A 25828-nucleotide genomic window follows, 5' to 3' on the forward strand; every position below is an offset into this window, starting at 1 on the left:
GGGAAAATGCTTGGCACATATAATTTTAATATTTCCTCTGTTGTCTTATTTATTTTGTTTGCATTTCCTTAAGTGAGATTAAGAGCGGTTTAAAATGTCTGCTCTTTTGGGGCTTCCCTGGTGGCGCAGTGGTTGGGAGTCCGCCTGCCGACGCAGGGGACACAGGTTGTGCCCCGGTCCGGGAAGATCCCACGTGCCGCGGAGCGGCTGGGCCCGTGAGCCATGGCCGCTGAGCCTGCGCGTCCGGAGCCTGTGCTCCGCAACGGGAGAGACCACAACAGTGAGAGGCCCGCGTACTGAAAACAAACAAACAAACAAACAAAAATGTCTGCTCCCTTGGATTGCTATCTGACACTCTGTCCTCATCTGTGGAGGCAAGCCTCTACCTTCTAGGAGTCTATGATGACTGGAGGAGGTTAACGAGTATGCAGTGATGAGCATGGTACTCGGCCGCTCATAAGAATACTGCATCATAGTTGCGCAGAGCCTTTTCCTAGTCGCTTCTCTTCTTTTCCTTTCTTCCCCGAAACCACGTTACTTACTCTTAGATCCGGGGCGTGAACAGTCAGAGTCCTGTGCTTCTGCTGGACGTGATGGCCTCAGGGAATTAGGCCTTGCTTCAGCTTCTACCTGAGCCTCACCCCAACCATTGAGAGATCTGCTGTATCTGTTCATTTTGTAGTAGGAAAAAAGTTAGATTTTCAAATACGTTATTGGTGTGTACCTAGTAACCACATGAAACAGTACCTCCCGCCACCTCACACAAGGACACCCACTGCTACACACGACAGTCTCTAGAAGTTAGGTATAACTTTCTGAGATTTGCCATCTACAGAGGGAGCTCAGATGTGGAGAGTGTAGACAAGGGACTGGGTTAGCCAACGTGTGTACACAGACACACACACACACACACACTCTCTCACATTCACTCCTGCAAAAATAAGCAGATGTGTACATCCTCTGAAAGGGTTCCCCTAAAAAGGTCTCTTTCCCTACTTATAGATTTGCATCATCAATAAATCCCAGGAGGGGAGAATTCTCTAAAGAGATGAATAATTGATCAACTCTAGACAGAAAATGCCCTAAATACAACCCCTGTGCTACTGGGGGGCGGGGTGGGGCCATCCATCTGGGGGAGGGAAGGAAGGAATTGGTTTCATGCGGAGGTGGCTGCTGAGCTCCAGGGCTGGGGAGAAGGATGGAGCTGGAAGGCAGCCGTTGAACAGCTGCTGGAGTAGCAGAGGGGCTGAGGTGGTGGTGCGGGCAGCTGGGGAAAGTGCGGGGTTGGGGTTTGCTGGCCAGCTGGCTGGGGAGCAGCCACTCTTATCCTGGAGTCCCATGAGAATTCATTCTTGGCGATTCCTCTGTAGAGGATGTGCCGCAGACCGGCCCTGCGTCCTGGCCACTGGCCTTTGTGGAGCCTGCCTGCAGGCTTACTCATCCTGGCTGGACATGTTTCTTCCAACATGGTGTATAAGTGCTGAGCAGCAGGACAGACCCTGGGACTCAGCCTCTTATCACAGCCCCTTTCCCAGAGGCCGTACGCAGGGTGGTGAGTGAGGACTTTGATCTCTCACTGGAGCGGCCTTTATCTTCTGCCTTCCTTCCATTTCCCTTTCGTGGAGGATTGCTGATCTGGTTTCATGTGTTGGCATTCTGCGAGTCAGGAAGGACTCGGAAAACCTGGTGTCAGTTCCACGCCTCTCATTGTGTTATGGATAAAATGAGGTGTTTGGGGGTGGAGTTCCACACTTCTGCAGCCTTGCCTGACATCCAGGGGGCTCTGGAGCCCCTGGGGTGGGGAGGCAGGCTGTTGCTGTTGTTGGATATCTGAGGGACCAGCCGTGGGGGTGGGGAGCATAGAAAGGAGCAGCCTATAGAGGAGGAGGGATGTGGGACCTTGGGAGTCCTGACCAAGCAGGCTACAGGGACGAATCCCAGAAGGGCTCCTGGGCCCCCGGAGGAAGACCTGGAGTCTTCTGCAGGTGGCGCTGCTGTACATACATGCCAACCCCTCCTGAAGTAGGTGAGGGGTTAGGTCTCTTGGCTGTAGGAGGGCATCTCCTCGGCCTGTCTTCCAGTGACAAACCCCTGCTGCCCACCGCTTGGTGAGGGGAGCATACCCCCAGCCTGTCCTCACCAAGCCTGGGACGGGCTGGAGCTTTCCTAGTGAAAGCAGAGAAGAGACCTGGTAAGACTGGGTGTGCGGGTCCCAGTGAGGGCAGGGCGGGGTTCTGTGCCTGGAAGGGGGCTCTGAGAACGGGCAGCACCGACCCCTGTGGTGGGCCTCTCTGTGGAGGCAGAGGGGGTGCAGGCCGTCCACGATCCGTTGCTGATGGCACGGGCAGCTTTGCAGACCTCTGCGTGTGTGCACTGTGACAGGCGCCTCAGCGGAGGAGGACTACGAACTCTGCCCGGAGCTCCCGCTGGCCGCCTCCCACAGTCCGGGGTGGAGAGGCTTGTGCCCGCTCGGTCCCAGGAGGAAGAAGCAGCCGACCATTCTGAACACATGCTGGGCCCTCTGTCAGACTCTGAAGATGTGGTGGAAGCCTTGTGCCTTAGGAGTTTTTATAGTGTAACTGGTCATCCTCTCTTAGAAAAGGATCCCCAGCAGAAGGTGGCTGTATGTGGTGGCTGTGTAGGATCTGGTTTAGACCTGTGGTGAGGAGGACTGGTCCAGGAGGACTTTATCAGGAGGGGGTTGATTTTGTTCCTTGTCTCACCCCCTACATCTAATCGTTTGCGTCCATAACCACCCTTCATTCCCATCTCTCTGCTGTTGCCTTAGTTCAGGACCTTATTATCACTGGTCTGGACAGCGGCCTTAGTCTCCTAACTGGTCTTCACGCCACCAGCCTTGGAGTCTGCAGTCCGTGCTCTGAGAAGTCATTTGAGCGCCCCTCCTGAAACGTGAATTTGTTCCTGTGTGTTCACGCTACGAGCCACACGTCTGCCCTCCCCACGCTTCACGCTCAGGATGTGCCCAGCAGCTCAGCCTTCCCCTGGCCTGCCAGGCCTTCTCATGATTCTGTGCCTTTGCCTCTGTGAGACCCTCCATCTAGAATTCCTCCTCCTTCCCCTCCTCCAAAATACCTACCCATCTTCCAAGGCTCGTCCTGAAGGTCTCTTCAAGGTGAAACCTTTCTTGACAGACACGTCCACCTTCCCAGAGAGAAGTGGCCCCTATGCCCCAGGCCCTGGATGGACTGCTCTCATGGCACCAGTATGCTCCAGGGCATTTGTTTGTTTATGGGTCTGTCTCTTGCCTTTTGCTTTATAAACTTCTTGATGCTCATGAAATATACAGTCTGGTCTGTTGTAGGGTGAGAAACCACCACAAAATTTAGTGGCATGAAACGGCTATCATTTTATTACGTTCATTGAGCCTTTGGCCCTAGAAGTCAGGAAGGAAATAGTGTGGGTAGCTGGTGTCAGCTTCTTGATGTGTAGGGCCTCAGCTGGGAAGTCTCAAAAGCTAGAGGTAACTTGACAGCTGGGCTGGAATCCTTGCAGAGCTCCTTCACTCACTTGTTTGGCAGGTTGATGCCCACCGTTGCCTGGCACCTCAGCTGAAAAGGTCCGCGGACACCTTCACGTGGCCTTTCCACATGGCCTGTGTTTCCTCACAGTGTGGTAGCTGGGCGCCAAGAGTGGGTGTCCCCAAGAATCAGGCAGAAGCTGTATTATCTTTTATATCTAGCTTTGAAAATCATGACAATGGCACTTTGACCCTTGTGACAAGCTCACCCTGATTTAAAGGGAGGGAATGTAGACCCCACCTCTCCATGGGAGAAGTGCATGTGGGTGGAGGGGTTGTGGTGTCCACCTTTGGAAAGTAAACTCTGCCACACCTGCCAAGTACTGGGTGCGTGCAGATGGCACTCTTATTAAATTCTGAAGGCTGAGCAAGGGTGGCGTATGAGCAAGTGTTGTGAAGTTGGCGCTGGGAGTCTCGAGGGAGGGATGTGATCCACAGCAGATCGTAGGGTGGAGAAAAGCCCGTGGGGGGCTGGGGAGCTCCTGTCAAGTTGGACACTTAAAAAGTGTGTACGCACACCGAGGTCCCAATTAGGAGGGCAGGAAGGGAAAGGGAGGAGATGGAACAGAGAGGCGCTCACGTTTAGGATCGTTTGGACCTGGTGACTGGGCACATTGGAAGGACGTGGAGGATGTCGGGGTTGGGGACACTCGTGGGAATAGGAGTCAGGGACGGAGCTGCTGGAGGTGGGACGGGGAGTTCGGTCCGTTTTAGACAGGCTGCTCTCAGTGGGCCTGTAGCGTGTTCCAGGGGCTGGAGGCAGCTGGAGAGCAAACTTCGAGGAGCACCCTCAGAGCGGTGCTTGCTGCAGCCCAGAAGGGAGTGAGAAGTAAGGGATATAAAGTGTGGAGGGCTTTGGGGTTGGGGCACGTCTGGCTGGGACTTTGCAAAAAGCGCCTGGACTAGCCTCCGTCCTCCGCCGGCTTTGTCCTGCGCCTTGCCAGTAATCGTCAAATAACTGCTCGGTTTCCTTTTCAACACCCCCTGCTTGTTAGGGGGACAGGATTTCAGTGGATTTTTTAGTATCTCTCAGTATTAAAACTTTTCTAAATTGAGCCTAAGTCTTCTCTTCTTCCACTTCTTGGGGCCACTTGAAACAAGTTTAATTTTTTTCCCAAATGATAGGCCCTCAGATGTTTAAAGATCTTGAGTTTTGTCTTCTTCAGAACCAAAAGGGACCTGTTCCTCTTATGGTTTTGAACTGTCCTGTTTCCTTTTTCACCAGAGGGAAGCCTGTGTTCAGGTAGGGACTGGCCAGGCAGAGCAGGGCTGTTGCCGTCTGTGCTGCAGGTCCTGTTCCGGTCAGTTCCTATCTGTGTGTGTCCAACTGCAAATGGGTTGGGACCTGTTAGTAGACTGTGAAATCAACTTAGTTTGTTGCAACCTGCAAGAAAGAGGGAGGGAGGGATTTGTGTTATCTAGTAAGGGGAAATACTATTTTACAAACTTGTCACATATATAAGAATATAATGGATCACAGTGTAAAATGTATTTCTTACTGTGGTTTGTAGTAAAAAAAAGTTTGAAGAAACCTTGAGTAATACGACCTTTTGAAGCTGCCAAATCACATCATATTGAGCATACCATCAGTAAGTCGTTTTTTTTCCCTAATTTCTGGCCGTGTTGGGTCTTCGTTGCTACACATGGGCTTTTTCTAGTTGTGCTGAGCAGGGGCTACTCTTTGTTGCAGTGCGCGAACTTCTCATTGTGGTGGCTTCTCGTTGTGGAGCACGGGCTCTAGGCGCGTGGGCTTCAGTAGCTGTGGCACGCGGACTCCAGAGCACAGGCTCAGCAGTTGTGGTGCACGGGCTTAGGTGCTCCGCGGCATGTGGGATCTTCCCAGACCAGGGCTCGAACCCGTGTCCCCTGCATTGGCAGGCGGATTCTTAACCACCGTGCCACCAGGGAAGTCCCCCATCAGTAAGTCTCTTATGCCTCCTGATTTCTAAGACATTGTCATGTGCACTGCTGCCATTGTTATGTGCTTCCTCCATCTTTAATTTGCACAGATGTGGCTTAGGACCCTCTTTACCCTGTTAGATCTTTTTCTCTCCTACCTATTGACCTTTTGGCACCTGGTCCTATCACTTAACATAGTTTTATCCCTCCTGTTTTCAACATCTCTCTATTTAATAAGTGTGCCTTCACTATCATTATTAATAAAAATGTTGAACAGGACAGTTCCGAGGACAGAGCCCTGTGGCAGGCCACTACAGACCCCGCCCCCCCCGCAGTTGATATACCACTCTTACTTTGAGCATGGCATGGCCATTCAGCCATTGATGAGCCAGCCCATTCAGCCTGTCATTTTCCATAGCTGTCCCTCAAAGGGGTCACAGCCAGCCTTGTAGAACTTCAGTGTCTGCAACCTGATTCGCAAACACAGGGCCTTGGCAAGTAATACAAATGAATAAAGTGATAATTAATTCAGGCAATTATTAAATAATCCCTGACTCCTGGCCTTGGTTTCAAGAAGGCAGTGCAAATGATGTGGCTGGGGGTGAGCTGGAGCGGTAGTCAGTGCTCAGTTGTAGATGAAGTTGCCAGGCAGGAGTGTGGACCTTCAGGAAAATCTGGGTTTCATGTGAAATTTGATTTTTTTTTTTTTGGCATTGGCAAAACAAACATAAAAAGCAAAAGAAACAGATTTGTTTTGTGGCAGATTTGACCTGCAGCCCTTGATTTTGTGACCGCCTTACCTGCTGGTCCAGTGACCACACAACACAAAGCACTGCGATTAGTTGCGTGTTGATGGGTTGATGGCCTTCATTGAACCTGACTCCTTGAGGTCCCTTTAGTCACCCACTCAGGACTCTTACATGGACTGAACTCACCCAGTGTTCTGAAAGTTGGGGATGACACTTGCTCTTTTCTCACCTGTTGTTGGCACCTTCTCCTGATGGCAAGTTTCTTCCAGGATCACAGGCAGGTGTGAGGAATGTGTCAGCGGGATCCCTTGGCTGGGAAAACTGGAATTTAGAGTTTCTTAAAGTCTCCCACCCGGCTTGGTTTCACTTTCCTCTTATCTGTATCTACTCTTCCTTTTCTTTTCTCTTTGGTCTGAAGAGCATTTTCCTTCCCAGGGAATTCACAGGCACAAGAGCGGGTGTAGCCCTTCCTTGTTCTTCTTATTCACACACCAAAAATAACTTTAAAAAATCCTTTTAGGGCTTCCCTGGTGGTGCAGTGGTTGAGAGTCCGCCTGCCGATGCAGGGGACACGGGTTCGTGCCCCGGTCCGGGAAGATCCCACATGCCGCGGAGCAGCTGGGCCCGTGAGCCATGGCCGCTGAGCCTGTGCATCCGGAGCCTGTGCTCCGCAACGGGAGAGGCCACAGCAGTGAGAGGCCCGCTTACCGCAGGAAAAAAAAAAAAAAAAAGTCCTTTTAGTTGTCTTGACCATTTGGGGAAGCCTCAGCTCATGCAGCATTAGTCTTCCTGACACTGTTTTTGTAAATCCATGCTACTCTCTCGTGTTTCTTCTTGTTTATGCATGCGTCTTCTGTCTTTTATACATAAACATGTAAACATGTAAAATTTGATCACTTCAGATTTTGTAGCCTTTGCAGCCACGTTAGTTTAGGTTTTGAAGAAGGAAGGAAGGGAGAACTGGGTGATCAGCCACATTCCTGGAGGAAAGGTATTTGTTCCTAGTTTCTAGTTCTGAAAGACAGTAGTCTTCCACCAGCGTCAGGGAGAGGCTGGCGTATTCCATGGCCTGTGGGGCAGACAGACGGTGGACTGGGCGGGAGGCACAGAAGTCGTTACGACTGGACTCTTGTCTTGAAGGAACTACCATCTGGTGGGGGGAGGCAGCTGCTTGGCAGGTGATAAGTGCTAACAGAGGCATGTTTAAGGTGCCGTGGGAGCCTAGGGGAAGGAGCATCGGTTAGTCTGCGAACCAGGTCTGAGAGGAGGTGACATTGAGCTGATGCTTGAGGGATAAGCCAAAGAGACCTCACAGAGGCTGGGAAGGGCATTCCAGGCGATGAGAACTGCATGTGCAAAGCTCAGAAAAGCATGTTGGAAAAGCATGAGGGTCCTTAGTAGCCAGAATTGGGTCAGTGATGAGAATGAGATGGGAACCACAGGCTGGGGCCTCTGCTCATCTCCCAGAGGCCTGTCCCAAATCCCAGCTCCCCGCCACCGCTTTGGAGCCCATGATGGCCATGTTTGACAATCTGGGGACTAGTATCATTTAACCATCTGTTTAACATACTGTATGTTCTACCTGAGGGACTAATTTATTTTTTACAGGTCTTTTTAAAAAATTTATTTGTTTTGTTTATTTATTTTTGGCTGCATTGGGTCTTTGTTGCTGCACGCGGGCTTTCTCTGGTTGTGGCCAGGGGGGCTACTCTTTGTTGTGGTGCGCGGGCTTCTCATCGCGGTGGCTTTTCTTGTTGCGGAGCATGGGCTCTAGGCGCGCGGGTTTCAGTAGTTGTGGCTCGCGGGCTCTAGAGTGCAGGCTCAGTAGTTGTGGCGCACGGGCTTAGTTGCTCCGCGGCATGTGGGATCTTTCCAGACCAGGGATCAAACCCACGTCTGCTGCATTGGCAGGTGTATTCTTAACCACTGCGCCACCAGGGAAGTCCCCTAATTTCTCTTTTAACTTTTTATTTTGATAGAATTTAAAAACTTATAGAAAAGATTAAAGAAGAGTACCTGGGACTCCCGTATACCCAAATTGTTTACATTTTGCCATATTTGCTTTATCATTTTCTCTATGTGTATATATTTTTATATATGCATATACTTTTTTTCTGAACCATTTGAGATTAAGTTGGAGATACCCTTTATCCTTAAATACTTCAGTGTGTATGTGTTCTAAGGACAAGGACATTCTTGTACATAACCGGAGTATAGTCATCCACATCCAGAACACAGAGATCGATATGATATGATCTTATAAACATCCATATTCAAGTTTCATCAGTTGTCTCAGTGATGTACTTTATAGCTATTTCCCCCCACTCCAAGATCTAACCCATGAGCATGCATTTTGCTGTCTCTTTAGTCTTGTGTCAGCTGGGAGAGACGTTTGTTTTTCTTGTCTTTGAAATTTTGGGAGAGAACAATCCAGATGTTTTCTAGCATACCCTTTAGTTTCAGTTTATCTGACGTTTCCTATGATTAGATTTAAGGTTATATGTTCTGGCTGCACGTCTGTGTGAGTGATGTTATAGCCGCCTTCTCAATGTTATCATATCAAGAGACACATGATGTTGGTTTTATCCCAATATTGGTGATGATGATAACTTTGATCATTTGGTAAAGGTGGTGTCAGCCAGATTTATTTCTCCACTATAAAGTTGCTATTGTATTTAAGTAAGTTTTGAAGAGATTTTTTGTTGTTTTGTTGTTTTGTTTTTTTGCGGTACGCGGGCCTCTCACTGCTGTGGCCTCTCGCGTTGCGGAGCACAGGCTCCGGATGTGCAGGCCCAGTGGCCATGGCTCACGGGCCCAGCTGCTCCGCGGCATGTGGGATCTTTCCGGACTGGGGCACAAACCCGTGTTCCCTGCATCGGCAGGCGGACTCTCAACCACTGCGCCACCAGGGAAGCCCTGAAGAGATGTTTTGAGGCCATGTATATATCCTGTGCTTCATCAAGCTTTCACCTGCTATTCGTAGCATCCACTGATGAGTTTCTAAATCCTTCTATATCCTTCTCTATTTTTCATTGGCATTCTGCTGTAAGGAAGAGCTTTCCTTTCCGGTGGGATGAATTCTTGCAAACTCAGGTCTGCCTCGTATTACCTTTTAACTTGCTGGACTGGACTCTGGGCCCACTTCCTCTTGTGCTCTCCCCCGTCTGTGTGCTTTGGGTGGACATCAGATGAATAATGGTGGTTCCTGGGAAGCTTGGATCTTCTTCCAAGCAGCACCTCACTTGTCATTGGCGTGACTGGCTTGGCGTGGGGCTAAACACATGCTGTATTGGATGATCAGCGTTTCCTCAGGCCTGGGGCTGGGGTGGGAATGTTGTCTTGTCAGCTCTCTGAGTCCAGCCTGAGCTTAAGCAAGGACAGTAATGGGCAGAGAAAAGAAGTGTGGGTTCCTTCCCCTGAGCAGCCATGACTGATTCCTTGTCCAGGCTGAATTCATTAGTCAGAGCTGCTCGTTCCCCGCCGGTTCACACACGGACTTCGCACTTCTGGTGCATTGTTACATGGATGCTTAGTTAGCTTTCTTCTCCTCCTGACAAAAAAACAAAGGTTCTGGTGTCACTTTGGTCGTTGTGAGTTAAAGACCTCTTTGTGTGTCCTCAACAAATGCTTGGTTTCAGGGGAGTTTCACGGTGTGATCAATGTGAGGCTCCAAAAGGGTCTGAGCAGCATTCAGAATTCTGCGTCAGGATCTCTTAAAGACCTGCTTTCTGTTTCTGCGGAGCCGCCAGCTGAGAACTGAGGCGTCAGAAGAGGAGCTGAGGCCCAGGCTCTGCCAGACCCAGGGAGGGTTTGCAGGGAAAGCAGGCCTAGTTGTGCCTCTCCGTGGTGCGGCGCAGGCCAGTGCTTTTCAAATACTGTGGCTCATCTGTTCCCCTTTTGTTCCTCCTCCTTTCTCTCTCTTCAGACAGGCTCAGAGCTCAGCCCAGTTGATGGACCTGTTCCAGGTCAGATGGACTCAGGGCCAGTGTACGATGGGGACTCACGGCAGCTAAGCGCCTCAGGGGCGCCAGTCAATGGTGCTAGAGAACCTGCTGGACCCAGTTTGCTGGGCACTGGGGGTCCTTGGCGAGCAGAGCAGAAGCCCGACTGGGACGTGACCCCGGGACCAGCTCACACTGCTCGCCTGGAAGATGCCCACGATCTGGTGGCCTTTTCGGCTGTGGCCGAAGCTGTGTCCTCTTATGGAGCCCTCAGCACCCGGCTCTATGAAACCTTCAACCGTGAGATGAGTCGCGAAGCTGGGAACAACAGCAGGGGACCCCGGTCAGGGCCCGAGAGCTGCTCTGCTGGCAGCGAAGACCTTGACACGCTGCAGGCGGCCCTGGCCCTTGCCCGGCATGGCATGAAACCACCCAACTGCAACTGCGATGGCCCAGAGTGCCCTGACTACCTCGAGTGGCTGGAGGGGAAGATCAAGTCTGTGGTCGTGGAGGGGCGGGAGGAGCGGCCCAGGCTCCCAGGGGCTCTGCCTTCCGGTGAGGCTGGTCTTCTGGCGCCAGTCACCAGGCCACTCCTCAGCTCCGAGGCCCCTCATATAGCCCCTCCCCCGGAGGGCCTGCCCCTGTCCCAGAGCGCCCTGAGCATCGCCAAGGAGAAGAACATCAGCCTGCAGACCGCCATCGCCATCGAGGCGCTCACACAGCTCTCCTCTGCCCTCCCCCAGCCGCCTCACGCCACCTCCCAGGCTTCCTGCCCCCTTCCTGAGGCCTTGTCCCCTCCTCCTGCCCCTTTCAGATCTCCCCAGGCCTACCTCCGGGCTCCCTCGTGGCCTGTGGCCCCTCCTGAAGAGCACCCACCCTTTGCTCCTGATAGCCCTGCCTTCCCTGCAGCAACTCCTAGGACAGAGTTTCCCGAAGCCTGGGGCACGGACACCCCACCAGCAACTCCCCGGAGCTCTTGGCCCATGCCCCGCCCAAGCCCTGATCCCATGGCTGAACTGGAGCAGCTGTTGGGCAGCGCCAGTGATTACATCCAGTCGGTATTCAAGCGGCCCGAGGCCCTGCCCAGCAAGCCCAAGGTCAAGGTTGAGGTACCCTCTTCCTCCCCATCCCCCATTCTCCAAAGGGAGGCCCCCACACCGTCCTCAGAGCCCGATTCCCACCAGAAGGCCCAGACGGCCCTGCAGCAGCACCTCCACCATAAGCGCAGTCTGTTCCTGGAACAGTCCCACGATGCCTCCCTCCCCCCTCCCTCGGAGCCTCCTCCCGGCTGGTGGGCACCACCCAGCTCACCTGCCTCACGGCCATCCGACAGACCACCCAAGGAGAAGAAAAGGAAGCCCCTGGCACCAGCTGGAGGTCTCGTGGGAACAGACAAAGCTGGCCCTGGGATCAAGCCCAGTGTCCGGAAGTCCATGCACATCAAGAAGTCCAGGCCACGGGAAGCACAGCCCCTCTTCCCACCTGTGCGGCAGATCATCCTGGAAGGGCTGAGGTCCCCAGCCTCTGAGGACGTGCAGGCCCATCCACCCGCCCCCGTTCCTGCCTCACAGGGCTCCGCTGTCCCCCTGCCCCCAGAACCTTCTCTTGCGCTATTTGCACCTAGTCCCTCCGGGGACAGCCTGCTGGCCCCTACTCAGGAAATGAGGTCTCCCAGCCCCATGGCAGCCCTGCAGCCAGGCTCCGCTGGCCCTCTTCCCCCTGCCGATGACAAGCTGGAAGAGCTCATCCGGCAGTTTGAGGCTGAATTTGGGGATAACTTTGGGCTTCCTGGCCCCCAGTCTGTGCCCATTCAGGACCCCGAGAACCAGCCAACCTGTCTCCCAGCCCCCGAGAGCCCTTTTGCTACCCGCTCTCCCAAGCAAATCAAGATCGAATCTTCAGGGGCTGTGACTGTGCTCTCAACCACCTGCTTCCATTCAGAGGAGGGAGGCCAGGAGGCCACACCCACCAAGGCCGAGAACCCACTCACACCCACCCTCAGTGGCTTCCTGGAGTCACCTCTTAAGTACCTGGACACACCCACCAAGAGTCTGCTGGACACACCTGCCAAGAGAGCCCAGGCCGAGTTCCCCACCTGTGACTGCGTAGGTAAGTCCTCCTGGGTGTCAGGGAAGGGCAAGGGGATGTGGCCTGGCGGGCTTGGACTTCTAGGCACTGTCTTCTATCTGGACACCACACCGGGGCCTATGGACACAGAAGTGAGCTCCAGGCTAGTGGAGAAGACACTGAAGGAAGCTGATGGTGATGCCGTGTGGTGTACTGTGTGTCAGTGGAGGTGCTTTGTCGTACAGATTGAGGTGAAGGCATCGTGGAAGCCTTCCTGTGGGAGGTGGTGCTTGTGCTGAGGCCGGTAGGGCTGTCGGGTAGAAAGAAGACATGCTGGGAAGAGAGAATAGCCTGGGCAACAGCTTGGTGGCTGTGACGGGGTAGTCCTTACTTAGAGGGCTTTTGCTCTGGGGGAGCGAAAGGGGAGGAGTCTGTGTGGGGTTGAGCAAAAGGTGGCTAGAGAGGCAGGCAGGGGCCAGATCTCGCGGGGCCCAGCGAGCCACAGTCGGGAGTTTGACTTGATCTCTGGTAATACATCGTGAGCTCCTGAGGGTTTTAAAGCAAGTGACAACCAGTCGTCACCTTGTGCTTCTGAAAGACTCTTCCGGCTTGTGGTGGGGAGGAAAGGTTGGCGGGGGAGCCTGTAAGAAAGGTACTGTTGTGAGCCAGGCAAGAAATAACAGGGGCCTGTACCGAAAGAGGAGGTGGGCAGAGGCTGCAGAGTGAGTGGCCTCTGAGGAGGGGGGCTGTGGGGATGCAGACCGCTCCAGTCTCTGCCTCGGTGGGAGGGGGGCACTGAGAGCACGCAGGTGGAGAAGTGGTGAGTTCTGTTCAGACCGACTGAGTTTGAAGGGGCTGAGAGATTGGAGATCGGGCTCTGAGTTACGGGTTTGGATGTAGTTAGCATTCAGGTGACGGTTGAAGCCATGGGGTGGGTAAGAGCACTGAGGAATTGGGTTTGTTTCTGAGCCTTGACTTCTGGAACAGAAGTAGAGCCCCGGGCCTCCGAGGACTGCTCCAGGGGATGTCGGCCGTCTCCAGGGAGGTCATGGAAGCCTCAGGAAACTCCAGGTCCACTCTCAGCTGTGGTCCTCCGCTACTTACCAAGCATTCCATAAAAGATGTGTGTGTTTCAGATGTGGGCAAAAAACACGTTGATGCTGATGATGAGCATGTTGAATTCTTGTGATTTATACACAGATAGGTCTTATGAAAAGCCTGTCTTCTCTGCTTGTTTAAATACACTAATATCTGGTCAGTTGTGTGATTTGTTGGGATGTTGTATCCCAGTTAGTAAGGAGAAGCTGGGCTGTCGTCTCCACTCCAGCTACCCCAGAATCCTGGGGTACAAGACAGTGGGGCCAATGACAACGGATCACTTGGGGAACAAGGAAAAGTTGGCCCCAGTGCTTCTGTCTGGGGTGAGTAGGTGTGCAGCATCCTGCCAAAGGCTCACAGACGTGCTCTGAGATTGTGGTTTCCACCGAGGGCCGACCCTGTTCATTACCGGGTTTAATCATGACGTGACTTTGAGTGCCCCTTACTTCCCACCATTTGGGAGAGACTTGTTCTGATCATAGGAATTGGGGCCCCACTTTCTCTCTTTGGGTTTTTATGTGTCTGGCCTATCTTCCTGTGTTTAGGGCCTCATTTGCTCTTTCTCCCCCTCCTGGGTAGGAAATATTCTTTTATGGGGCTGAGGACATAGTTGATCCGTACTAAATATTTCAATTGTGGAATTCAATTATATAGATATTATGTTTGGTCAAGCTAGTTTTTTTTTTTTTTTTGAATTTTAATCCCATCACTTCCTCATGCCTAAAATGAAAGTGCTCATAGTACCCTTTCACCAGGGTTCATCTGAGGATGAAATTAGTTAATATGTATAAAGCCCTTAGGACTGTTACTGGCATGTCGGAAGAACTATAAGAGTGCTTAGCTGTTACCAAGCCTGTCACGTGCAAAAAAGCAAGAAAAAGGTGTAAAAACATATGTATTAGGAAGGAAGAAAAGTGTCGGCCGTTACTTTATTCATCAGTCATTTATCGTTTACCTAGCCCAGTCCTCGTGACCAATAAGATAACAATTAAGGGAAACGGTTCCCCTTCGAAGGACTCTGTGGTTTGCTTGAAGAGGCAACACGCACGATGAAATACCCAGTCGCCCATCAGCAGGTGTCTGCCAAGTGTCTGTGCTCTCATACGGAAGTGGTTGAACTGCCAGGGTGCTCTGAAATAACCAGGCTCGGTTGTCATCATGCAGGGTAATGCTTTACTTAGGAAGCTATTCAGAGCTGGGTTTTGAAAACGGTAATGAACACAGATGGGGAGAGGTGAGTAGGTAGCCACTCCAGACTGAGGAATTTCTGGGCACCGTGTAGGAGCAGACATGAGCAAGCTCGCAGGAGGTGAGGCCACTAGCACACAGTGGACCCAAACCCTCAGTGTCCTCCTGCATTCCTTAGGCCAGAGGAGCCCCCTAGCAGAGGGGACAAGTCTCAGCTAGTGAGCAAAAGAACAGGCAGTAGACCGACAGCATCAGAGAAACCCAGTGTGGCAATGCTAGCAACCTGTTGCCTCGGCCGGCAGGTGGATGGCAGGGGCAGTGGGCAAGAGGGGAGGGCAGCCACCACCACCCACCACTTGTTGCTCCCATTCGTATTTTATTTATATGTAATACAGATAAAGTATTTGTATGCTGTCTAATGCTACACAAAGAATTAGAAGCAAACCCACCTTGTGTTGTTAAATGTTAAATTATGGGAAAACGCTGAAGTGAAAACAGCAGACACAGAGAATTTAAGTGATCAGCTCACCTAGGTTAAAAAAAATAGAGAGGGCTTCCCTGGTGGCGCAGTGGTGGAGAGTCCGCCTGCCGATGCAGGGGACGTGGGTTCGTGCCCCAGTCTGGGAGGATCCCACATGCCGCAGAGCGGCTGGGCCCGTGAGCCATGGCCACTGAGCATGCGCGTCCGGAGCCTGTGCTCCACAACGGGAGAGGCCACAGCAGTGAGAGGCCCATGTACCACAAAAAACAAACAAATGAAAAAAATAGAGAAAAGACTAGAAGGAAATATATCACCAGTGGTTGTATCACTGTTCAGACTGTGGGTGACTTTTCCCTCATTACGTTTTCTGAATTTTGTCTAATGTAATATGTATTGTATAATCAAGAAATGTTTTTGAAAGTACCTCCTCCTAGAAGTAGCACAGAAGAGTGAAGAGTGATAATCTTGTGGCAGGAGATCACTTAGGAAGCTATTGAGAATAACAATAACAACCACAACAATAGTAATAGTAGTAGAATATGAAACACTTGCCCTATTCCAGGCACTGTACCAAGTGCTTTGTACTCACGACCTCATTTAATCCTCTATAACATCTATATGAGGCAGGTACTCTCAGTAGTTCCATGTGAATGATGAAGAAAGCAAAATTAGATTCAGGGATTTACCCAAGTCATAGAGCTAGCGGATGGTAGAAGTGAGATTTGAACCTAGGCAGCTGGACCACCATGTCATACTGTGATTAAAATTGTTTAGCTGAGAAATGAGTCCAACTAAAACAGCGGTATCAGGAGTGAAGAGGGCCAAAGAAGAAAGCTTTCACTTGGAAGCGGATTCTGGAGGCGTTGAGGTTGTGTTAGGGAAAGCCTCCACGTCTGGACAGGTGCTTTCATCAGCTGGTTTAGTGAACTTGTCTTTGTGAACTCAGGCTCAGGCAGGACAAGGGTTAGGAAAGAAGCTTGTTCACTCTGGGATTAATGTTAGCTGGGAACCATCTCATATTCCAGAAACTCAGCCCCTCAACAGTGGTAGATAGAAAGGTGCAGATTGTAGGTCACTATAATGAAGAATTTTCCATAGAGGCGACAATGAAATTTGGAGATGCCATTAAGCGCTCATAACAGGCGATTTAAGTATGGAAACAACTTTATAAAAACATGGAAAGGTCTTATAGCAAAAGAAACCTAATATTCAAGCTCCATGGTGATTTTTGGCAAATAAGCAATTTTGGCCAATGTGGGCATCACCAGGTAACCAAAAACTGCCAAACACCAAGAGCATTGTCTTACACTTGTATGAAGATTACAGGTTTTCTGAAGGTATGGATGGAATTCATATCTACTTGTTCTCTGAATCTTGAAATACTAGAATTAAAGGTACGCCTTGAGGCTTCAAAGAAATAAATTTAAAAGACATGAAAGGAAATGCTATACTCCAAAAGGTAGTATGATACGTACAGGCTTGAGAAAACATAGCACAAGTTGAAGTTGTGCATTGAATTTATTGGGAGAAGAGAATATTGATGCATTCCTAATCTGTAGGGGCACACATTGGAGATTCCCCTAACCACCACTTAACCTTCCTGTAACACTCCTGTCAGACGCAGGATGATGAACTGCAATGCCTGTTGGCTAAGCCCTTTATGTACTTTATCTGTTCTCAGAAATGGGGACATTCACAGGGAGAGCCAGCTTAGGACAGGGAAAGAGTCCAGATGATGTTTTAGTGGGAAGAGCATCCTTTGAGATCATCTGCTCATCATTTTATAGATAAGGAAACAGGTCTGTGTTAACTTTCAAGTCTTGTCCTGATGTCTCTGAGGAGCAGTCCACAGGTAGCTAGAGACATTTAACCACAGCAAAAGCAAGAAACTGAGACAGATTTTAGAGGTCGTTTTCATAGGAATGCTGTATTTTTATCCAGTTGATCATCCTGCCCTAAAGAAGTAGCCAAAGGTGAATACAAGAAAAACATCTCCTTTGCCTGAAGCATGGTAAAAGTTTGGGTGAGGGAGGGATGTTGCCCAGCAGACGTGGCTGATAGTAGCACCCACTGGGTGACTTCAGTATGAGCCACAGTTCTGAATAGGGAGACACAGAGACTGACCTCTGTTTACAGTAAAGTCTGTTTCCTATAGTTTTTATGAGAATGTATTTCCCCCCTTTGTATGCAGTTTGAGATGAATAGGAACTTCATGTCTTTTAAATATTTTTTTGGCAATAGAGTATTTGTATACCAGTATAAAGTGGGGAATAAGACTCTGGGTAGGAGGGTATCAGAAAGAACCTCCTGAATGAAGCGATGTCTTATGTGAGTTTTAAAGGATAAGCAGAAGTTTAATAGATTAATAGGGAGAAAGTAGAGTGTTCTAGGCAAAGGGACATGAAGATTATAGAGATGAAAAATCCATGAAAAACCACATGAAGATGTGTAGATGAGAAACCATGGAGAAATACAAGTAGTTCTGGTATGACTGGTGTGTTAGATGAAAGATTGGGAGTGGCTGGAGAGTTTCAGGGGATGAAAGGATGATACCAAAGGCAGAGAGTTTGCAAGCACAGGCAAGAAAGTATGTGTGCCTGAAGTAAGAATGGCATTAAGTGGGAGGAAGGAGAGGAGGAGTGGATAAAAGAAAGAATGAGAGAAAGAATTAACTGGTTCAGTGACCTGTTGAACGTCGGAGTAAAGAAGCAGTCACAGATGACTCCCGAGGTTCCAGGTGGGATGACTGGGTGGATGGTGGGGCCATTCACCAAGAGTTGAAATACTGGCAGGGAAGCAAGTTTGGGTATGTGACTTAGAGACGTCTGGGGGACCAGCAGGTGTGCATCCCGTTGGGTCTGTGAATCGGAGGTTCTTCAGCAAACTGATGGTAGTTGAAGTCTCAGTTATAGACATTTCACCAGGCTGACTATGTAGATCAAGAATGGAGGATACTATCTTTTAGGGTAGAGAATCTCACACAGGAGGCCATGAGGGAAGTATGGAAGAGGTGTGGGAAGGAACTGAGGAGAGGATAGGTTAGAACAAAGAGAGAGCTTGGGAGAGCCGGCAACACCACTACTGAAGACGGGTCAGTATTCAATGCCGTACGTGATTTGTTATTACATGCATACGCGTCTTTTCAGTTAAATCCCAGGTTCCTTAAGAACAGGGACTCAGTGCTGTGTTTCTAAAGCATCTAAACTGGTGCTGATCATCTGGTGGTACTCTACATATGTTTTGGTCAACTGGTCAGCCTTATTCTACCTCCACATTAAATTCTACAAAGACGTCAGATAGGTTTGGGCATGATCTCCTTACCTTTCATCTTTGTCATCAGTGAGTGTGCCCATTTTTTAAAATTTTATTTATTTATTTTTGGCTGCGTTGGGACTTCGTTGCTGCTTGCAGGCTTTCTCTAGTTGCGGCGAGTGGGGGCCACTCTTCATTGCAGTGGGCAGGCTTCTCATTGTGGTGGTTTCTCTTGTTGCAGAGCACAGGCTCTAGGCACGCGGGCTTCAGTAGATGTGGTGTGCGGGCTCAGTAGTTGTGGTGCGCGGGCTCAGTAGTTGTGGCTCACGGGCTCTAGAGCACAGGCTCAGTAGTTGTGGCACACGGGCTTAGTTGCTCAGTGGCATGTGGGATCTTCCTGGACGAGGGCTTGAACCTGTGTCCCCTGCATTGGCAGGCGGATTCTTAACCACTGTGCCACCGGGGAAGCCCGAGTGTGCCCATTGTTATGAATGTCTTTCTTCTACCAGCAGACCCAGCATGCTGCCCATGAACTCACAGGCAGATGACCTGAGATTTTAGTTTTAAAAAAGTTCACCTGGCACACCTGATCCAGGGTGGGGCCCAACCATCTACCTGCCCACGGTGTGGATTTGTGATTGCCAGGAGGCAAAGTTCTAGCAGTCAGTTATTGACTTTCATGCAAGTGGAATTAGTTATATAAACTTAAGGTGTTTGGCTTTACATCCACTAAAATTACATCAGGAAACTGGAGCATTATATAGGAAAAAGAAGATGGGTACAGTACAACCTTTGTGTGATTTTGACATCTACGCATTAATTGTACACCAGTTATCAACCGTCTCTTTTTATCAATGTCATAAAGAAAAGAAATGCCTCAGCCTGTATCTATACCTGGCTGTGAGCTTCCCCACTGGGAAAGTGTGGGTGCCCTGGTCTCTGTGTAGAGAGGTGGTAGAGAAGGTGGAAGGTTCATTTAGAAATTAAGGGCCCCTCTCTCTGCTAGGTAGTAGTGAGTAGCTTCTTGTGTTTAATATCTCTTGCTGATAGAGCACAAAGGATGCACTTCATTCTCTCACCAGCCAAGTGCAAAAGTGGAACAGATCATATTTTTCTATTTTGAGTATAAAATTAAGTGCACAGGGAAAAAAAAAAAAGCACCTAGAGCCACATAACCAGCATTTCCTCAAAAATTGGATCTTGTTCTCCCGAGCTCTACCCCAGAGCTTTCTACTATGTATTTTAGGAAAAAAAGTCACTTCCCTCACTGCTCGAAGAGAGACATAAAAGGGATTTTACTTTAGGAAGAGTTGAGCCATTTCCTTGCCCTGTCACTTAACCTCTGTGGAAAAGGAAGAAATAGCACACTGGGGACTAAAAGGAAAAATGATGACTTAACAGTAAGATAGCAAAACACTCCTGTTCTGAAACCTGGTGAAAGGGACCAAGACAAACGAAAATGTAAGAGGAAATTTCATCAACTGAAATTTGAAAATGGCCCCAGTCTTAAAGTATGAATTCCAAGTGCTGTCTGCCAGCTAAAGATCAATTTGAATTGAAAAACATGATGACATGGGGTATATACAACTCCCAGGGTTAGGAAAAACAATAGTGGAGGCTCAAAAGGACTCCCCGACTTGGAGAGATGGGCTGGAGACCACCCATCTAGAAAGCATGCACTTTGGAAAGTCTCCTTTTCCTGCTCTTCTCCAACTTCTGATGGGGTTAAGGTCTGGGGTGAGGATGGTTGGCTGGAGAAGACGAGAAGCCATCTTAGGAGCCAACTTTGTAGCCAAGGGTCAACAGCACCAAACAAAGGCCATTGTGTAGAGAAACATATTTGCTGAACCACCCAACAAAAATTCTGCAAACCATGGGGCTTTATTTTAACTTGATGTCTTGTCAGAGTGACCAGCCCACTCCCATATGAGGAAATAAACCAAAATCTTAGCATCAGGACAGAGCACAGCCCAAGCCTCCACACAGAAACATACATACAGATCGAGAGGCATTGGCCCCAAAAAACAGAGGGCATAGAGATGACATTTCCCAGCTGCAGCTGTCCACAGCCAGCCCCAGATCCTCGTAGGCCGCTGAACTTTTGAACTAATCATTGAAACCTCTACAACATCTAATTCTCGAAGCTTAATTTCTAAGGGAAGAATTTGAGTAGTATCCAGGTAAATACAGAAGAATAGGGAGATTCTACGCATTCTGCTTTTGGACAAATGAGTCTAGACCAGTGGCTTTCAAGTGAGTGCCGTTTTACCCCTCTTCACCCCAGGAGACATTTGGCAATGTCTGAGGACATTTTTGGTTATCACACCAGTGTGGTTCTACTGGCATCTAGTGGACAGAGGCCAGGGATGCTGTTAAACATTCTACAATGCACAGGACGCCCCCCGCCCCCCGCGCCCCAATAAAGAATTATCTAGTCCAAAGTGTCAATAGTTCCAAGGAGGAGAAAGCCAGGAGATAAACTCCATTGAAAGACCAGTTAACAAGCAAACAAACAAAAAATTCAACGTGCAACCCATTCAGTTTCTGTGGGGAAAAGTAGAGGGATTAAATATAATATTCAAGTGAAGACTTACATTAGGAAATACAAGAAGAGTTTGAACAACTAATTGATACCTTCAAGAAAGTTGACTAAAATGTTCATTGTGAAACCAGAAATGAAAGATGAGGTCCTAGATTAAAGTGACAAAGAAGTCACAAGAGGTATGGATTAAACTGCGGAAGTGTGCCGTTTCACAAAGCACTTACAGTGTACTAGAAGCTGCAAAAAGCAGAATCGGAGTTACAGAAAAAGCCAATCAGTGAGGAAGAAAGACCGGCTTGAAAGTCCGCTCCAAAGTAGAAGAAGAAAGTAGAAATCAACATAGTCAGCGTGGAGACAAGGGACACAGAAGAGAGGCAGGAGGATCCTCCACAGATTCATCCTGTCGGGAAAGTTGGGAACATTTGCTGGTGTTTCCAGCAAAGATCATGAAACAAATTGAACACAGGCAAGAGTCAAAGATAAAATAGAAAATGTTTTTTAAATGAGAGAAAATGAATAAAAATGGACAAATAAGGATCTGGATGAACTTCAAGATGAATTCCAAGGTTGAAGAATTCCCTACAAATAAATTAACCAAAAATTAAGTTGGCCGTACATACTTGCTTTTTTAAACTTTTTTTTTTTTTTTTTTTTTTTTTTTTTTTTTTTTTACCATTTAAGGTATACTTTTCAAAAACATTCTCTTAGGGACTTCCCTGGTGGTCCAGTGGGTAAGACTCCGAGCTCCCACTGCAGGGGCCCGGGTTCAGTCCCTGGTTGGGAAGCTGGATCTCGCATGCATGCCGCAACGAAGATCCCACATGTTGCTGCAGCTAAGACCTGGTGCAGCCTAAATAAATAAATAAAACTTTAAAAAAATTTTTTTAAACTTTTTTTTTTTTTTGCGGTACACGGGCCTCTCACTGCCGCGGCCTTCCCCATTGTGGAGCACAGGCTCCGGACCCGCAGGCTCAGCGGCCATGGCTCGCGGGCCCAGCCGCTCCGCGGCATGTGGGATCCTCCCGGACCGGGGCACGAACCCGTATCCCCTGCATCGGCAGGCGGACTCCCAACCACTGCGCCACCAGGGAAGCCCTAAAAAACATTTTTAATGTTTAATTTTTTAAAAACATTCTCTTAATTGAAACACATATAGGAAGGTATATAAATTGTAAGCATACCTCGGATATTGTGGGTTCGGTTCCAGACCACTGCAATAAAGTGAATATCACATTAAAGCGAGTCCCATGGAATTTTTGGTTTCCCAGTGCTTGTAAAATTTATGTTTGCACTATACTGTAGTCTGTTAGGGGTATAATAGCACTATATCTAAAAAAAAACCACATACCTTAATTTAAATACTTTATTGCTAAAAAATGCTATCATCTGAGCCTTCAGTGAGTTGTAGTCTTTTTTGCAATAGTAACATCAAAGATCGCAGATTACCATAACAAATATAATAATAATGAAAAGGTTTGAGATATTGTGAGAATTACCAAAACCTGACACAGAGACACAAAGAGAAGCAAATGTTGTTGGAAATGTTGCACTGATAGACTTGCTTAGCGCAGCTTTGTCAGAAACCTTCAATTTGTAAAAAACACAGTACCTGCAAAGCACAATAAAATGAGGTATGCCTGTACAGTTTTACAAAAAGCATGTACTTGTGTAACCACATCTAGATCAAGAAACAGAACTTTACCATCACATCAGAAACCTCCTTGTGCCCCCACCCAGTCACTTACACCTGACTCCCTAAAGCAAAGTATGGCCTGCAGACCAAGTCTGGCTAACATCTGTGAGCTAAAAACAAGTTTTTTATGTTTTTAAATTGTTTTTAAAAATCAAAAGAAGAATAGTATTTCATGACTCATGAAAATTATATGATGTTCAGATTTCATCGTCCATGAAGTTTTAGTGAAACACAATCACCCTCGTTTGTTTATGTACTGTCTATGGCTGCTTTTGCTCTACATTAGCAAAGATGAATAGTTGCCACAGACACTGCATTCCCTGCAAAGCCTTAAATGTTTGTCGTCTGGCCCTTAACATAAAAAGTCTACTGACTCCTGTCCTAAGGTAAGTACTGTTCTACTTTCTAACCACATTGATCAGTTTTGGCTGTTCTTGAACTTCACATGTATGTATTTTATATTCTGGCTTCTTCTGTTTAGTGTTGTATTTGTGAGGTTCATCTGTGTTGTGTAGCAATATTTGTAACTCATGCATTCTCACTGCTATATAGTATTCCATTTTATAATACGAATATACCACCATTTATCCATTAGATTGTCGATGGTCTTTTGGATTGTTTCCAATTTGGGGTTATTATGAATCATGCTGCTATAAGACAGTCTTATATACATCCCTTGGTACATGTATGTACACACTTATATACTTCTATTGGGTGTATACCTAGGACTGAAATTGTATGTGTTCAGCTTTTAGTAGGTACTGCCCATTTTCCAAAGTGGTTGTAGCCGTTTAAACTCCCACCAGCAGTACTCCACATCTAAACCAGCAAATGGTATCAAAAGGCTTTCTGCCATTGTGGTAGGTATATCATCACCTCTCATTGTGGCTTTAATTTACCTTTCCCTGATGACTAATATATGTCCTCTTTTGTAGAGTTCAAGCCATTTGCCCATTTCTCTGTTATGTTTCTGTCTTTTCCTTATTGATCAGTAATGTGAGTTCTTTGTTGGATGTATGAATTGCAGTTCTCGGGATATTGAGATTAAATGTTTGGCTTAAGAATTCTGTGCCCAGTAAAGTTGCCATTTATGTGTAAAGTCTTCATAAAAACATTTCTAAATATATTAGAACTCAAATTTTCTGGAGATGAATCAAATAAGTAACAGATCGGGGAAGCTGTACTGTGAAGGGGCTGGCAGTGAACGCTAAATGTATTATTTTTCTGAAACAAAAGGTAATGTATTTATTTATACTAGAACTTTGTTTTATATTAAATATCTCTTTTATAATGGGGGGGTGAAATATGTTCACAAGGATACCAACAAAAAGCAGGAGGTAAAGTGAAGGAAAAGGTGTGAGAAATTGGATAAGGGTGCTGACTTCTTTCTTTCCCACAGTACCATTAGCATTACTAAAAGCATACTATGGATTGGTGGGGCAGGGGGAAGTAAAAGAAAACACAAAATCTATTTTAAAAGATAGGAAAGAAAACAAGGAAACATAAACATGGAAAATGTAAAATGACAGAAGACCATGTATATGTTACAGTAATAAGTATAAATAGGGTAAACTCATCTACTGGATTTGATTAATAGCACTAAGAATGTTAATAAACCTCATTTTACTTTGGGAAAACAGAAGCATGTATTTGTCACTGATTCAGAGCATATACTATATTCTATAGAACCTTACCCCAACCTTGCAAAGTATTGTCACCTGCCTGGCACTGTAACTAACTACAAGCCCATTGCCACACTAAAGATATATATATAAAAAGGGGATATATATATATATAATGATATATATCCTCATATATATGTAAATATATATACAAATTAGGAGAATTAAATTTGGGAATGTCTGCTAGCTTTATAACTAAGCATATTAGGCTGTAAGTCCAGTTTCTTCCCATAGAATATCTTCTCCCCCATACAGACATCTAATCAAGGAAAGGGAAACGCGTGTATATGTGTATATATATGTGTTATATAATCAGGGAAAGGAATGTAATTAAGAAAAACAAGACTTCTAAACAGCTACTTGGGATGCCTTGTAAACTGCAAAAGGGAGAGAATGACTTTGGTATTGCTCGGCACTTGGAGCTGCGTCTGCCCTTTGTGTGTTAGTGGCCTTCCCAGAGGAACTTGACCATCTATTACAATTTTCAGGTTAGCTTGGTTTTGGAGCTTCATATCTTTTCCCCTAGCTGCTAGGATAGAGTTGCCAAGATTTTCTTCTGAAAAGCTCCTTTCTCTGCCGTTAACTGTAAATTTTGAGTTTTTCTGATTTGGGACAGAAGGTAATCCCCCAAAACTACATTAGATTCTAGTTCCAGTGTGACACCCTACAGTCAACCCATTCCTGTGACTTTTCTCCAGACAGTAGAAACTAGAAAAGAGCCCAGAAGTTCTGGCATATTCCTATGTTCTATTTTCCATATAGGCTGTAGTATTCTAGCACCTGTAAAGAGCTTTCAGACCACTACTTCCAACACCCATATTCTTACATTCTCTCTCCCTACCCAAACCTTGGTCTCTTTCCCTCCCCCACTTCACATACATCCTTCTATAATCCTCTCTGTCTTATGGTTCAAAATAGTGCATATTTGGAGCAAGGATTTGGAAAAGGATGAAAACATTTAAGCATGGATAGGTTGAGGACTGTGCTAGGTACCTTACGTATCATCTAATCCTCAACAGATCTAAAATAGAGAAACATTACTTTCACTGCTCTAAAGTTCATAAGGGCTGTGTAACTTGGTCACAATCATACAATTTGTTTGGCAGAGCCTAGACAGCAGCTACATACTGAGTTCATATTATACGCCAAATACTGCACTTGGCCCTTTATGTATTTTACACAAGAAGGTGTGAGGATTAGAGAGGCTGGGAAGATAACTCATCACAGTTGCCCAGGTCTCTGTAAAATCTGTGTTCATTCTGCTGTGACATGGTAACAATAAAAATGTGATACATGCTCTGATATTTTTGTTGTATGAAAGGTGCTCTGGGAGTCCAGAGGGAAAAGGAGAAGTCCAGTAGGGTTTCACAGAAAAGGTGGCATTTAAACTAGGCCTTATGACATGAGTTTTTCCAAAGAAGGAAAGAAATGAAGGCACTGTGGTCAATGAGAAAACGTGTTTCAAGACACAGGAGTATTGCATGACTGTGTAAAAGGAGCTGTGGTAGCTGTCACAGGATGCAAGGCTGGGCAGTGTGCAGAGATGGCTCCTCGGGGGCCTTATGGACTGTGTTCTGGAGTTTGGGTTCTGTCTTCTGTCTAGCACGGAGTCATCAGTGGGAACTGGTCTGATGAGATTCCTGTTTTGGAAGTATAACTGGTGGTATTAGGTAGGATGACCTCAGAGGGCTGAGACCA

General features: G+C 47.6%; 1 protein-coding gene across 6 annotated transcripts in view; it reads left to right on the top strand.

Moving 5' to 3' along the window:
- Window positions 1–25828, top strand: part of TET3 (tet methylcytosine dioxygenase 3) — a 105134-nt gene that overhangs the window by 43764 nt on the left and 35542 nt on the right. For 5 of the 6 annotated variants that reach the window (XM_060116618.1, XM_060116619.1, XM_060116621.1 and 2 more), the window contains one exon: window positions 10112–12236. In XM_060116618.1, coding sequence (XP_059972601.1) covers window positions 10112–12236 — 2125 coding nt within the window. The remainder of the gene's footprint in view (window positions 1–10111; window positions 12237–25828) is intronic. The other variant, XM_060116623.1, reaches the window with a different exon arrangement.

This window comes from Mesoplodon densirostris, chromosome 14 (assembly GCF_025265405.1).
Source record: "Mesoplodon densirostris isolate mMesDen1 chromosome 14, mMesDen1 primary haplotype, whole genome shotgun sequence".
NCBI lineage: Eukaryota > Metazoa > Chordata > Mammalia > Artiodactyla > Ziphiidae > Mesoplodon > Mesoplodon densirostris.